The sequence below is a fragment of the Mus pahari genome, chromosome 2 (assembly GCF_900095145.1).
Source record: "Mus pahari chromosome 2, PAHARI_EIJ_v1.1, whole genome shotgun sequence".
Taxonomy (NCBI): domain Eukaryota; kingdom Metazoa; phylum Chordata; class Mammalia; order Rodentia; family Muridae; genus Mus; species Mus pahari.
The window spans coordinates 103,928,810-103,943,972 of record NC_034591.1 but is presented as its reverse complement, the minus strand read 5'-3'; the positions used below and the strand labels follow the sequence as shown (position 1 = coordinate 103,943,972).

The following is a 15,163-nucleotide window of genomic DNA, read 5'->3' as shown; positions in this document are numbered from 1 at the left end:
TGGGTTTCCAGTCTCTGCTTGGGATTCATTTTCTTACAACCCAATGGCTCCTCTGACACATCAAAGCCAAATTATTTTGATAAGCACACAAATGTGAGCTGCCCTCATTGTATCCTCAAGATCAGAAGCAGAGCTGACGTCATGGTCAGTTACTGCTGCCTGGTAGCCATGTCCCCACAGAACAGGGGACGAGGCCATAGCCATGTATGAATTATGCAAGAATTAGACAGCACAACAGATCCAAGGAGAGGTGCCATCTCCACTTTGAAGTCTGTAACTCTGGGGAAGCTTGGTCTCTCTCGCTTGGCCTATGAAATGCTATAGTAACATTTTTCTCTCTAAGAACAAAAGACTGGTGACAAATCTTACAAAATTATCCAGATCCAAGACCTCCTACTACCTGGCATCTAAAAAGTCCTATGAAAAAGGGGAATGGTCAAAAGAGAATAAATTGTGAAGTTCAAATTCTGGGGCATTTTACAAAATGAGATCAATAGTCAACGAAGGTCAAAACTATTTGTTAACATCACATCTACCAGGTAAGAAACAATTTCTGAACAATATCTTTAAAATTAGAAAATGTTACTGAAACTAAGGGCAATTACAAAACAGGGTATCAAACAGTAAGGCAATGAATGACCCAAGCTTATAACATCAGCTGCTAAGGCCAAAGAGCCAAATCTCCAAGCAATGGGTGCATGGGATATCAGCTCCCAACACATCTGTGCTACAGTCTGAATTTCTCAGGATAAATGGATGAAACTTCAAACTTTCATGTATTTACAGTTGAAAGCAGCAGACCCTCAATTTAGCTTTACCAGGATTCCAGCTCTGGAGCTAGATGAGGGTTGCTTCTACAGAGAGGGTTCTTTCACTCCATCCCAGGAGAGCAGTGCGTGAGTGCAGTGTGAGATGCAGGAAAGCTGCCGTCTCTGTGAGATCAGCACTGGGCTTTTACTGTATACCTTCACTGTTTGTTAAACCTCAATAAAGAACACTCTTTCTCATTTTCATGAGATCTCATTTAGACACACAGACAAGTCTTTCTGCACCTATGGAGACTGGGCCTGGAATTACCTAGTGCTTGCTCTCAATTCATTGTACCTGTACTATAGCCCTAGTGGTCATGATCATAACCAAAAGCAGCATGGCCTGCATTTGCTTTCCCATCTGTGAAAGCGGAGCATTTTCTTCAGAGTGCAACGGACAGTATGTGGCATGATCCCCATGTCCTCGACCATGAAACTGCCAGCAGCAAGAGCTTCAGGAGGGTCAGTCAGCACACACCTCTGCAGAAGTCCATGAGAATGAGAACTTCCCATACGTCGCCGCTGCTCACATTGTTGATACTAGAATCAATGTAGCCCACAATGTTCTTGTGCCCTGATAGGTCCCTCTGTGAACAAGAGTGGAGAAGTACATTGTCAGTTACAGACACACTAGGGGCAGAATTAGCAGTTGTTCCAATAACACAGACAATTTAAATACACAAAGACAACACTAACAGCGTGGAAAAGGGCGAGTGAGTTTCCAGTGATCTTTAAGAAGCCTAGTCGGATCTCCAACAGCAACCCCACCATCCTGCTGAATCCCCAATTCTCCTGAACGAGGAGAGAATGAAGCACACGGAACACCCACTTGCTCACTGTATTAGTGCTGCACCCAAACCAGAAGCACAGACCCTATAACATCCAGGAATACTGCAGAGGAGGAGAACCACAACAACGACTTAAACTGGCCATTTTTAACAAAGAAAAAGAAAATAAATGGTTTTCCTGTTTATGGGGGCAAAAGTGAATTCAGCTTGAGTTTTTACTTTCTTTCTCTTTTGTGTGTGTGTGTGTGGGGGGCAGGGGTAGAGAAAGATTTAATACCTGCAGCATTTAACAGAATTCTTTCCAAAGCAGTGTCTTCCCTGAACAAAGGAATCATGAGGGTTTTAGTTGGGTAGCCTGCACAAATTTATGAAGGAAAGCGGACACATTTCTGAATATGCTCCAACTTGACTTTTAACAGTTTCTCTTTAAAATATATACTAAAACAAACCCCTGCCTTGCAAGCTTTGAAGAGAGTATAACAGCATCTCAGCTATACTTAAGAGAGCCAGCATCTCAGTCATACTTAAGCGGCCCCAGACGGCCGACTGGCTGGAGGATGCAGCATCAGTTGAACTGCTTCTCAGCACTCGGCTGCTGCTCGTGGGATTTAATCCTTCCCACAGGTGCTCCTGAGCACCACCCAGGCGCTGGAACTCTCCTCACACTTTGGCCCACAGAGCAGATAGCTATGGTGATGGTTGTACTCCCAAGGTTATTAAGAAGGGTTCCCGAAGGTTGGGGAAAGAAAACATGAGGAAACTGGACATTATGGCTTTTATACAAATGCAAGGTAAAATAAAGATTTGTGAATTAACTATACCATTTTACTTTTGTTTTAAAGACTTAGGGGAGGATCCTATGAGTCTGTGTTTGACTCAAGCGTAGGCTCTCGACTGGTCCAGTGAGACAGTGGGGCAGTCTGGAGAGCTGCTCCAGCTTCTCAGAGTCCATGGAAAAGCTGTTCTTGACTACCCTAAGTGCATATTCCAATGCTCAAAATGACAAAGTTAGCCCAGGAGGCAGCCTCAAGTATCAGGTAAACAGCTGACTCCTCAGCATCAACAGTAATGCTCACTATGCCCCCTCTGCACAGTGGATCAGAAAGCACCGCTGACACAGAATAGCAGCCCCCAAGAGAGACGGACAATCACAGGAGCATGCCCACAGGAAACTTCTGGAGACTTGTGTGAAAAGAATTTTAGAGAAGAGATGGGATGGGATGAGAAAGATTAAGTTGAGCAGTGTCTGTGGATTACTCTCTCAGAACATGTATATAAGAAAGGAACTGCCCCAAAGGAAAAATTGCCAGGAATTGTGAAAGCCACACTGGAGAATGAGAGCTGTGAGCTACAGAAGCCAAGGAGAGCTGGTGGGACCATCCTCCAGGTCAGAGGGGGAGCTAGGATTACAGCACTGGTGGTTCTCAACCTTCCTAATGCTGCGGCCCTTTTATAGAGTTCTTCGTAGTGTGGTGACCCACAAGCATAACATTTCCATTGCTGCTTTGTTAGTTATGAATCGTAATGTAAATATCTGTATTTTCTGACTCCCAAAGGGGTCATGACCCACATACTGAGAACCACTGTGCTAGGCAGTGGATCCATCACAGAGTGATTCACTTTTCTGCAAGCAGTTGGGGAGGGCAAAGGCGGCTATTGCACATTGCAATAAGGACAAAGGAAAGTGGATTCCGACCTATGTTTTTTTTTTTTTTTTTTTTTAAAGATTTATTTATTTATTATATGCAAGTACACTGTAGCTGTCTTCAGACACTCCAGAAGAGGGCGTCAGATCTTGTTACGGATGGTTATGAGCCACCATGTGGTTGCTGGGATCTGAACTCCGGACCTTCGGAAGAGCAGTCGGGTGCTCTTACCCACTGAGCCATCTCACCAGCCGAAGGGATTGCCGGGAATTTTTTTTTTTTTTTTTTTTTAAATTTTTTGAGATAGGGTTTCTCTGTGTAGCCCTGGCTGTCCTGGAACTCACTTTGTAGACCAGGCTGGCCTCGAACTCAGAAATCCACCTGCCTCTGCCTCCCGAGTGCTGGGATTAAAGGCGTGCGCCACCACACCCGGCTCCAACCTATGGTTTTGCTTTCGGCATCTTCAAAGTCATCTTCAAAACAGGACAGGAAAGAAATAATACGGTGAAAGCCTCAGTGCTGCTGCCTCAGGCCACAGGTCAGAGCGACACAGGTCAAAGACACTCCAGAGCGCAAGCGTTAGGACACAGAAAGCATTTCAGACCCTATCCTTCCCGCTACTTTTCAATCTTGTTATGGACCTTTCTAAAATTCATTTCTATTTACAAAGCCCCAAAAGTAGGAAGAACTGCAGAGAAACATTTTTTTAAAAATTGTGTGTGTGTGTGTGCGTGTGTCTATGTGTGTGTGTCTATGTGTGGGTATGTGCATGTGATCATGCATGCCTGAGAGGCCAGAAGACCATCTTTAGTAGATTAGAGTTTCCAATACCTGGGAGATGTTTGGTTTACATCTCTGGTGTGGGTGTGTCTGTACCTCCTCTCACCTGTTCACGAGTACACCTCCTTTCTACCTCTTCCAGGGAACTGATCACAGGCAAACAAACACTATAACTCTAGTCAGGCAGTGAAGGAAACTGGGCAGGCCTTCAGTTCTGGAGAGCTTGTTGAGCTTCTGCTATTTAAGAAGTTCAAGCTTCTTTTCTCTTTCCTACACCTGCATTTATCCCCCCTTCTACACTGCTTAGCTTTTACTGCCAATTTGGCACAAGCTCGAGTTACCCAGGAAGCCTCAGCAGAAGAACGGCTTCTATCAGGTGGGACTGTGGGCATGTCTGTTGGGCACTTTCTTGATTGCTTGATGGGAGAGAGGTGTGGGCACTGCGGGCTGAACCATTCCTAGATAGGTAGGCCTGGGATGCACAGAAAGCTAGCTGAATGTAAGCTTAGGAGGAAGCCGATAAGCAGCAGTCCTCTAGGGCTCTGCTTCAGTTCCCACCTCCAGGTTCCTGCTCTGACGTCTTCTCTATGTACCGTGACCAAATAGTGTAAGATGAAATAAATTCTTTATTCCCCAATTTGCTTTTGGTCACTGTTTTATAGAGTAACAGAAAAATCAAACTATGACACTTTTTCAATTAATCTTGTACTTACTGAATAGACCTTTAAAAATGTCACCTACAGTCCTATTACAGAGCACCACACCTCAGATTTTAATAGAACTACGGATCACTGAGGGATCCCACTCCACTGTAAAGCAGACCCTGACACGGTAGCCTTGGGCTATACTGCTACTCAATGACACTGACCTTAGCAAGGTCCTATAGCAGCACTCTAAGTGTGGTTGGTCCACAAATGCTGGCTGCTCAGAAGATTGCTGCCAGTCCACAAGGAAATAAACAGCCAGTTCATCAATCAAATCTAAGCCAGTTTCCATTCTAACCTTCGAAGGGGCAGCTCACCAATTCACCTTCTGGTACAAGACCCCATCAGCAGCAACTGTACATTTACATCAACTACTTCTTCCACACGAGTCAAGACCAGGCAAAATAATGGTCTCTTCAGAAGATGGTAATGGGACAGTCTCACTTTCTTTGACATACTTTTAAGGCCACTTTGAATGTCCCTTCATTTAGAGCTATGTGGCTTTATTGTGACTTGCTTCATTTGTTGTTTTGCAGAGGGATGCCCTCAGGGGGTGAATGGAGTGCTGGAGGTCTAGTCTGATTCATGAGGGGTCAGCCAACACTGTCAGCCTCTGCACCAGCATTGGCAGAGCTGAAAACTACATTCTCTTGCTTTCCTCAGCCACATCACAGATACACATACAGTCTGAGTTAACTGACCTTTGAAATATCTAAGGCTTTCTACTCACATTGCTTGTAATCTTTGCTTTCACTGAACCACGCTGGTAAAGTTGGTTAAAATTAACTTAAGAGCCACGTTATGACTTCACTCGCATCCCTAACATTAGCACCAACCCATTGTTTCAGTTGTAAAGATTGTTCTGACACCCAAGGCAGCTGTTCTATCTTCCAATGGAAACATAACTGACAAGCAAGCCTTGTTTCTTTAAATAAGTTACTATTGTTAATTATAAAAGAACAATGTAAAATTAATGGTAAGCATAACAACAGCCAACTTAACTTGCTTTTTCTCACACTAACTTGCTTTTGCTGACCAGGAGAAACCCCTTCCCTCAGAGCTACCCTACATGAAAGTTAGCATCTTGATGGAGGTTCTACCACAGATGACAAGTCATGTTGATTTTTAAAAAATGTATAAAGTACTAAAGTCAACCTTACATTTAATGATAAAGGGCTGAATGCTTCCTGTTAAGATTGGGAACAAAGCAAGGATGAATGTCTCATTCTTACTCAAAGGAATATTACAAGTTCCAGATGGCAAGAAAGCCATCTCTCATTGCAAGTTTGGCAAACTGACAGGATATAGTATAAAAGTTAGCTGTATACCTAAATACTAGCACAAAACCCGTGGATTTTTTTTTTAATCTGAAACTAGTGTTAGGGGCTGTAATTTAGAGGTATAACACGCAGGGTGAGGCCTGGTACTGGAGAAGATATACAAAATCATTTAAAATGACTAAAACCAAAAAGCTTTGCCATAAATCTAAGGATATTCACAAGCTTGTGTACAGAAAAGCACATAATTGGTAGTAAAAGATCTCACAGATGTAAGGGGATGGAGATGCAGACCATGTTCATTTTTTTTTTTCCTGTCCCTGCTTGCTCTAGCCTCACTCTGGCCCTGCTCTGGCCATATTTATTTCATATATGTACATATTCTGTCACTGTCTTCAGCCACAGCTGAAGACGGTATCAGATCCCCATTACAGATGGATTACCATGTGGTTGCTGGGAATTGAAGTCAGGACCTCTGGAAGAGCAGTCTGTGCTCTTAACCACTGAGCCATCTTTCCAGCCCCAACCATGTTCATTTATAAGAAGATGCCACACAGAAAAGATGTCAATGCTCCTCAAATAGAAATACAGGTTTAATATTCTTCTTATCAGAATTCTAGATTATTCCAAAATGTATATTTTTCTGTTGTGAACTGAATGTGAGATGCCCCCAGCAGGCTTGCTCACATGTTTGAATAGTCAGTCCCCACCAGGTGCTGCTATTTTGTAAGGTATGTCTCTGCCACAGAAAGCGGGTCACTGGGGATGGGCTCTGAGGTTTTAATGAACTAACCCCACTTCCTTTCTCTTTGTTTCCTGCCTGAAAACAGTGTGACCAGTTGTCTCATACTCCTGCCACCATGTCTTCCTTTTCAGGACAACTGTAACTCTTCTTAAACCATGAGCCAAAATCCTTCCTTAAGTTGCTTTTATTAGACATTTGTCACACTGGTGAGAAAAAAAACTAATATACTATAGACTAGAATATTTTAAAGCATTCTGAGGAAAATCTGGGAGAATCTTGTTTAATAGCAGGATGTGGTAGCATATACCTACAATACCAGAACTTGGTGGATAAAGGCAGGAGAATCAGGAGTTCAAGATTTCACAGCATGAAACTCTGCTGGGGAGGGGGTGCTACTATATAGCTACAATAACCAAGACTAGAAGAAATAGGTAGAGAGATATACATACAGTTGTTAAGAGAACAAAGAAAGATCTAGTCATGGATCCCCACAATTTAAGTTCCTAGGGCAGGGGATGCTGGGGGTCAAACCCAGGGCCATGTACATGTTGACAAGTATGGTACTACTAGGCTACAATTCCAGTTCAAGTGACATTTCACAACCAGGGAAGCAGGGCGTTCCTTTTCAAAACTGGTGCTAGAACAATTTGCCATTCATAAGCAAAAAGCCAAACTTCAACAAAAGCCTCAAGGCTTATATAAAAGTGAACTAAAGATAGTTCGTGGACAAGTGTAAAACTAAGATTTAAGAGGGAAAAAACAAAACAAAACAAACAAACAAACAAAAAAACCAAAAAACCAGGAGAAAGTCTTCAGAATTAAGGGATAAATAAAACCTCCTTCAGTTTGACACTAGAAGCCCAAACCAGACGGAGAAGCTGTTGGGTGCTCACCTCCACAGAAGGAGGCTGAGGGAGAAAGTGGGCTGGGGAGGCTGACCCAAGGGGAGGCCAAGGTTCAGGAGCCCGGGGAATTCCACAACAGGAACAAGTTGTTTCCAGAGAACTCCAGCTACGAGTGAGTCATCACCAGTGTGGGGTCCATCCAGTCAGTCCTAGGACAAGTCCTCAGAGTGATCCAGCAGAAAACTAGCTACATCTACACATTTAAAGCATGACTTGCTAAGTGCTTTAGTTAGGGTTTTACTGCTGTGAACAGACACCATGACCGTAGCAACCCCTGTAAGGTAAACATTTAATTAGGGCTGGCTTACAGGTTCAGAGGTTCAGTCCATTATCATTAAGGCAGGAACATGGCAACATCCAAGCAGGCATGGTATAGGAAGAGCTGAGAGTTCTACATCTTCATCTGAAGGCTGCTAGAAGACTGGCTCCCATGTGGTTAGGAGGATGGACTTAAAGGCATGCCCATAGTGACACACTTCCTCCAAAAAAGCCACACCTCCAAATAGTGCCACTTCCTGGCCAAGCATATCCAAACTGCCACACTAAGGGAAGAGAGCCTGGGATCACATTGCTGAAATGTACAAAGAAAACTGAGAGCAAAGGAGGGACAGATACAAATCCTAATAAGAATGGCCACAGGGGAACACGGCAGTGCTGACAGCCCAGCAGGAGATGCACCAGGAGCAGATCCTTCTCACAGCCATGTGAAAACCAAAGTCATCACAGCCAACCTACTGCCAAAACTGACCAGCATTCCAATGAATGCTGGATGAGAATAAAGCTAATACCTCAAAGGGGGTGCCCTGCAGGATGAAAACAGCCAAATCCTTATATTCCACAGGAACAATGGCTGAGATGAAGTAAAAACCAAGAACTAAAGTGGTTTAGGAAGCACATTCGAAGAATCAACTACCATGATGACCTCTAGGATTCTGAGGTGGCACAGGAGGATGGTGTGGGCCTGTCTGATGTGTTCTTGTTACCAAGTTGACTTAGCTTTGTCATGTTAATGCATCACTGAACCAGAACATGATCCCATACAACTAAGCTCCTAACTGGACCCATTAATTTTGAGTTGTCAGGCCTGTGCTCTTTGGTTTCTTAGCTAGCACAAAGCAAGTCCTCATGTTTCCAAATGGAAGGGAGAAGGGGAAAGAATGGGATTGCTTTTCTAACATAGGTAAAAGAATGGGAAGGGCATTCTAGGAAGAGCTGGAGCAGCAGCAGAGATGAGAGGGTGAGGGACAGCTGAGCAAGCATGTGGGAAGGGATAGCTAGAAAGGGGAGGAGGAGTAGAAAGAAGGAAGAAGTGAAGGAGAAGGAAGGGGGAGGGCAGGAATACCCAGGAACCTCCCAAGTGCATGAGATGGGGCAAGCAGAGGACCTTAGACCCATCACAGACTGATCCCTGTGGTCTTGTGCCTTGAGAGTGGCTGGCTGGTTCTGCAGTATTTGTTCATTCCCAAATATGCTGAGTTTTAGGCTTTCACCTAACTTTTATTACTGCTTTTTTTTTTTTAAAGATTTATTTATTTATTTATTATATGTGTTTACATTGTAGCTGTCTTCAGACACTCCAGAAGAAGGCATCAGATTTTTTTTATGGATGGTTTTGAGCCACCATGTGCTTGCTGGGATTTGAACTCAGGACCTTCAGAAGAGCAGTCGGTGCTCTTAACCGCTGAGCCATCTCACCAGCCCTTATTACTGCTTTTTACCAAAGTCTTAAAATCTGGAGCACTAAGGAGTCACCTCTAGGTGATTCATGTGGCTCTGTCTCTGCCACCACCAAGCATCCATTTCATCCTCTCAGTGAACTACTTTCTACGTGTTAAGCAGTTTGTCAAAACTATTGTGTTTCTTGTTTTAAATAACTCACACTGTGATGGCAGAACTGCTTAAAATTACCAGGTGAAGCAATATATTGGTATAAACAAAAGCTGTGGAAATACCAAAAATAAACGTGTACATATTTAAACATTTCTATTGTGCATTCTGTCAAGCAGAAGCAAAAACAACAAATAACAACTAAGAAGCTCTCCAGAAGTCTCACTCTGCTCTGGTTATCACACCAAGGCCAATCAATCTTTCTTTCTTTCTTTCTTTCTTTCTTTCTTTCTTTCTTTCTTTCTTTCTTTCTTTCTGTCTGTCTGTCTGTCTGTCTGTCTGTCTTTCTGTCTTTCTGTCTTTCTGTCTGTCTTTCTCATTTTACTTATTTTATATATGTGAGTACACTGTAGTTGTCTTCAAACACACCAGAAGAGGGCATCAGATCCCATTACAGATGGTTGTCAGCCACCATGTGGTTGCTGGGAATTGAACTCAGGACCTCTGGAAGAGCAGTCAGTGCTCTTAACTGCTGAGCCATCTCTCCAGCCCACAATCTTTCTTTTAAATCCAGTTACTGTTTTCTCAGCAGCATACAATTTCATCATAAACACAGCAGCATCAACTTCTGAAATAGACTCTTTAATAATGGTAGAAATTTAAGTCTGCATAAATTAGTAAGTATCAAAGGGTTTGTTTTATTTTGATTATGTGTCTGTGTACCTCTGAGCTTGCCCGTGCAGGTGCTCTGAGAAGCCAGAGGCATCAGGCTCTCTCAAGCTAGTGTTATAATGGTAGTTGTGATATGGGTGCTAGGACTCTCGACTGGCTGGTTTTGTGTGTCAACCTGACACAAGCTGGAGTTATCACAGAGAAAGGAGCCTCCCTTGAGGAAATGCCTTCATGAGATCCAGCTGTAAGGCATTTTCTCAATTAGTGATCAAGGTGGGGAGGTCCTAGCCCATTGTGAGTGGTGCCATCCCTGGGTTGGTGGTCCTGGGTTCTATAAGAAAGCAAGCTAAGCAAGCCAGGGGGAGCAAGCCAGTAAGTAACATCCCTCCATGACCTCTGCATCAGCTCCTGCTTCCTGACCTGCTTGAGTTCCAGTCCTGACTTCCTTTGGTGATGAACAGCAATGTGGAAGTATAAGCTGAATAAATCCTTTCCTCTCCAACTTGCTTCTTGGTCATGATGTTTTGTGCAGGAAAAGAAACCCTGACTAAGGCAGAATCGAACTCTGGTCCTCTAGAAGTAAAGTACAAGCTCTTAAGAGCTGAGTCATCTCTCCTAGTAAGTTTGTTTGTTTGTTTGTTTGTTTGTTTTTAAATTAAGGTATAACTCTACAAAAAATTATACCTATTCATAAACTTTTATACATGGAATCACAAAGTATTATGAAGTAATACTATAAACTATAAAAAGCATAAAGTTGTGTCAGGACATGTTCACAGGATACAGAAGGACTCAGGCAGTTGAAGACCAGACCACAATAAAGGGCTGGCAACTGATGGAAGGCAGAGAGAACAGCTCCCAGAGAGTTGAGCTTTCCATATTAAATGCTTGTCCAAGGTCCCAAACTATTTTTTCTGAGCTAAACTGCTCAGTTCCCTCAATAAGTTCCTTTTCCCCTTCAGTCTCCAGTTGAGGTAATCAAGGCAGGAACAGAGCCCTGGATACCCTGGTTGTTGGTCCCACTTTGTGTAAGCTCTTGCTGCCAACTTAAGGAAGGTGTCAGCCAGTGACTTTCCTAGGCAGCACAGTATACCTGTGTTAAGCAGCCACACTGGGTAAGTCATGGGCTGGAGGATCAAACCTACTACTATTATTGTGTTAAGTTGACACAGCAACAAATAACTGACTCTAGTGACTTATTACTATACTCACTTAGTGCACTGCCCCTCACTCATCAGAGAAGTCTCTTGAGGTAGACGGGAATTAGCAGAGAAACCCACAACTGGTCAATGTGCAGAGAATAAGAGACTCTGGGGTGCTGACCCTAACTAGGATGCCTGTATCACACCTCTCCCCTTCAAGTTCAGGGATCTATGTGGGAGAGGGGCAGAAAGATTTTAAGAGCAGACATCAAGTAAACAGTGTTTTTCACAACAGGGCAAATGCACACACCAACTCCTACCAGCTATGAATAGTGCACAAGACCTGCGAAAGTTCAAACAAGACAAAATTTCAGCATGAAGGAGGGGAGGTAGACGTGAGGCCTACCCCTAGCTGAGGGAGGGACTATTGGTATTTGATTACTACTGGAGGAGGAAAAGTCAGTTCCCTTCGATGGTGAGTATATCTACCATACTTCAGGACAGGCTCCACACCTAAATTAGTCAGCCAACACAGAACTGAACTTAACAGGTTTTAAGAGAGAAAACACAAAAGCTGGATGGGTAGAGAGGTGGGGAAGGACCCAAGAAGAGCTGGAGTAAGGGGACGAATATGATCAAAACACATTGTTAAGAAATTAAAAAATATGTGATATATAGTTTAAAAAGAAGAAGCCACAGTCACGATGTACAGCACTTACCATGATCTGGATCTCCCTCTTGCACACCTGGAGGTCGTGCTCATTGTTGACAAACATCCGTTTCAAGGCACATTTCACCCCATTGCTTGTTCTCACCAGAAAGACAAGAGCAAATCCACCTGTGAGAAAAGCACACGAAAATGAGTCCTGTGCAGACAGTCAGGAAATCTAGCTACTGTTGGCACCCCTCATGGCACTGCCACTGCCACCAGTCAGGCTCCAAACCATCCTGGCCTAGACGACATTCTGCCACTCTTGGAACTTAACAGCCAGAGTCAGAGACACCCTAAATCTCTACCCCAGAATCAAGGAAGAACCTTCCAAAGAAACTACAAGAGTCTTCTTATTAAGCCCAGTACTTCCTTTCTTATCAGAGAAGCTAGAAAATTCTCTCAGTGCTTGCTAACATCAACAGTTGTCAGTTTACTTCCGGACTCTCCTTTTCTTTTCTTCTTCCCCTCCTTGCTCCACCTCCCATTCAAGTGTAACAGGAGACTCCTGCACCTTCATTGCCTGTGTCTTTGAGAAAGAAGACCCAGTATGAGGGAGGACTCACTGACCAACACCCTTCTTTCCTTTACCCAAAGACAGTTCACAATTCACAGACAGACACTTATGTAACTGCAAATGGAATTCTCAGATGCGCTAAATTAGTGCAGTCTTGGAGTTCCACACAATCTCAGAGCTCCTAACTTCTACCTCCCCTCCAAGCACCGTCTGAAGTGTGCAATGCTTTGCTATGAGGGTCGGATAGACAAGGGTGGCAAACAATCACAGGTCAAAGACTTGGAAGAAGCATCAGTTCTTCCGAGGAGCACACAGCCCAACTGTCTGCCTTGCATACCTTCATCATTTAACTCAAATGTCATGTTCATCAATCCTGAGGAGCAAAAGCATCGCTAACTGATTTTTTATACAAGTAGGTACAAGTTGGATAGAAGTGCACACACTGGGAAGTCATGGGTATGAGAATTTGAGTTGAGGTTGTAATAGCATTTTGAGGTTGTATTGAGCTAGCAGTCATTTGCAAAGGTGACAGATAAGCAGCGAACACTGAGATCGTAGGCCCCGAGAGGTCCACTGGAGCCATTCTGACTGCAGCCCAGTGAGAGACACTTCAGTTCCTGTCCCCAGCACTTACTAGTCTTATAGGAACTGTTGAAGATATCCTAGATAGGAATCTATTCCATGCAGCCAGTAGAGCCTTACTCAAAGTATTGTCCCTTACTTTAATAAAAACATATATTAATTTGTAAAAATATGTTAATGTACTCAAATGAATCCAAATCCACATTGTGACCAAGACTTAAGAGAGACTGCATGTCTATCTATTGCCTGTCACTACAACTACACTCTTTAGTATTCAGATAAACACTGAAACTTCCTATGGAATCTGTAACAGCAACCACTGTGTCTGTAATATTTTCAACCAGCAACAAGAAAAACCCCAAACCACAGCTTTTACTTTCTTGCAATAGATTAAACTGCCCCATTATCAATTTAATGTATAGCATTTTTGAGTATTGACATTTTTTGTTTTGTTTTGTTTTTTCAAGACAGGGTTTCTCTGTGTAGCCCTGGCTGTCCTGAACTCACTCTGTAGACCAGACTGGCCTCGAACTCAGAAATCCCCCTGCCTCTGCCTCCCAACTGCTGGGATTAAAGGCGTGCACCACCACTGCCCAGCGAGTATTTACTTTTTATTTTTTGTTTTCTAGACAAGGTTTCTCTGTGTAGCTTTGGCCATCCCTGAACTCAGAGATCTACCTGCGTCTGCCTCCTGAGTCTGAGATTAAAGGCGTGTGCAATCACACCCAGCTGAGTACTTGCTCTTTAAAAAAGAACACTCAGCATCAAAAATTAAGCCTTCTCTCACTTCTTCTCCATCCCTATTTCTTCCTAAATTTCTTTCTTTCTTTCTTTTTTTTTTTTTTGAGGTACAGTCTCATGTGGCCTTTGCTTGCCTTGAGCTGATTATCCTGCCTCTGCCCCGGTAAAACCCAAGATTGTCAAATGTGTACCACCATACCCAGTACACAGTTCCTAAATTCCAAGATGCATATTTTTAGAATATACAATCTTTAAGAGATGCAACAAAAATTAAATGCAAGAACTATGCATTAGTCTTGTCTAGTAGTACATATACATACTGTAGCACCATTAATCTTAACTTCCCCCATCAAAAAAATCTGTTGGAACCATGGAATAGCTTACAATGTATTAGAATTGGAGACAGTAGTTGCAAAAATATAAAACCCTCTATTTACAATCATAATTGTTTTATATATAGCCCAAGAAGATATTTATTTTGCCAGATATTTTGAATACTTTATGGTTTCGTTCAGCTACAGATTGGAAGAGCAGCATCATAAAGCCCCTCCCCAGCAGACATATCTGTTTTGTGGTAAAGAAGTGAAGAGAGGCTTTAGGAGCTTCACAGCTAGTTGTGGGCAGAACTTGAAAGAAGTATCATTATCCTGACTGCCCCCAAACTGGTTCCCTCCACTTCATCTATCATGACAAACAAAACAAAACACCACCACCAAATATCTCTTCATATAACAAGGCAAAGCTGAACTGAATATGCAAATGAGTATTTCCTTCACTGGAAATAAGTAACCCTTCATTTTACTGACAACTCAGGCTCCGCAAGGTTTTTAAAAATGACTTATAAATATACACATTAGTTCATAGTTTGTTCATCACAGTTTTTGCCTTTCTTACCTAAAGAGTTGACGAATGTTCCCACTCCCAAGAATTTGTATTTTAAAGGCATTTTAAAGTGTGGTACCTAACATCCGGAAGGACAAGCCACTCCTTTTGAAGCAGGTCATGCTGTTGCAATGAGAGATAATAGCCACCAGATGGGAGCAGTGCTGCAGAAACATGACCTCTCCAGCTAGGGTTGAAAACTCAGCAGGCCAGGCCAGATCTGTAATACCTACAATCCTGATAACTCTTACAGCAGAGCAAAGGGTTACTATACCCAACATAGTCAGAACCACACTATTAAGCACCTATGCCTATGAAAGGGTCCATGTGTGATGTCCCTCAATAGAGGAATGGATACAGAAACTGTGGTACATTTACACAATGGAGTACTACTACTCAGCTATTAAAAACAATGAATTTGGGGCTGGTGAGATGGC

The 15,163-nt window shown here is 43.0% G+C and overlaps 1 protein-coding gene across 8 annotated transcripts in view; it reads right to left on the bottom strand.

Annotated features, from left to right (window-relative positions):
• Aak1 (AP2 associated kinase 1) overlaps positions 1–15,163 on the bottom strand; it is a 151,875-nt gene that overhangs the window by 60,468 nt on the left and 76,244 nt on the right. For all 8 annotated transcript variants that reach the window (XM_029535038.1, XM_029535037.1, XM_029535041.1 and 5 more), the window contains 2 exons: positions 12,015–12,133; positions 1,288–1,396 (listed from right to left, as the gene is read on the bottom strand). In XM_029535038.1, the coding sequence (XP_029390898.1) occupies positions 1,288–1,396; positions 12,015–12,133 (228 nt within the window). The remainder of the gene's footprint in view (positions 1–1,287; positions 1,397–12,014; positions 12,134–15,163) is intronic.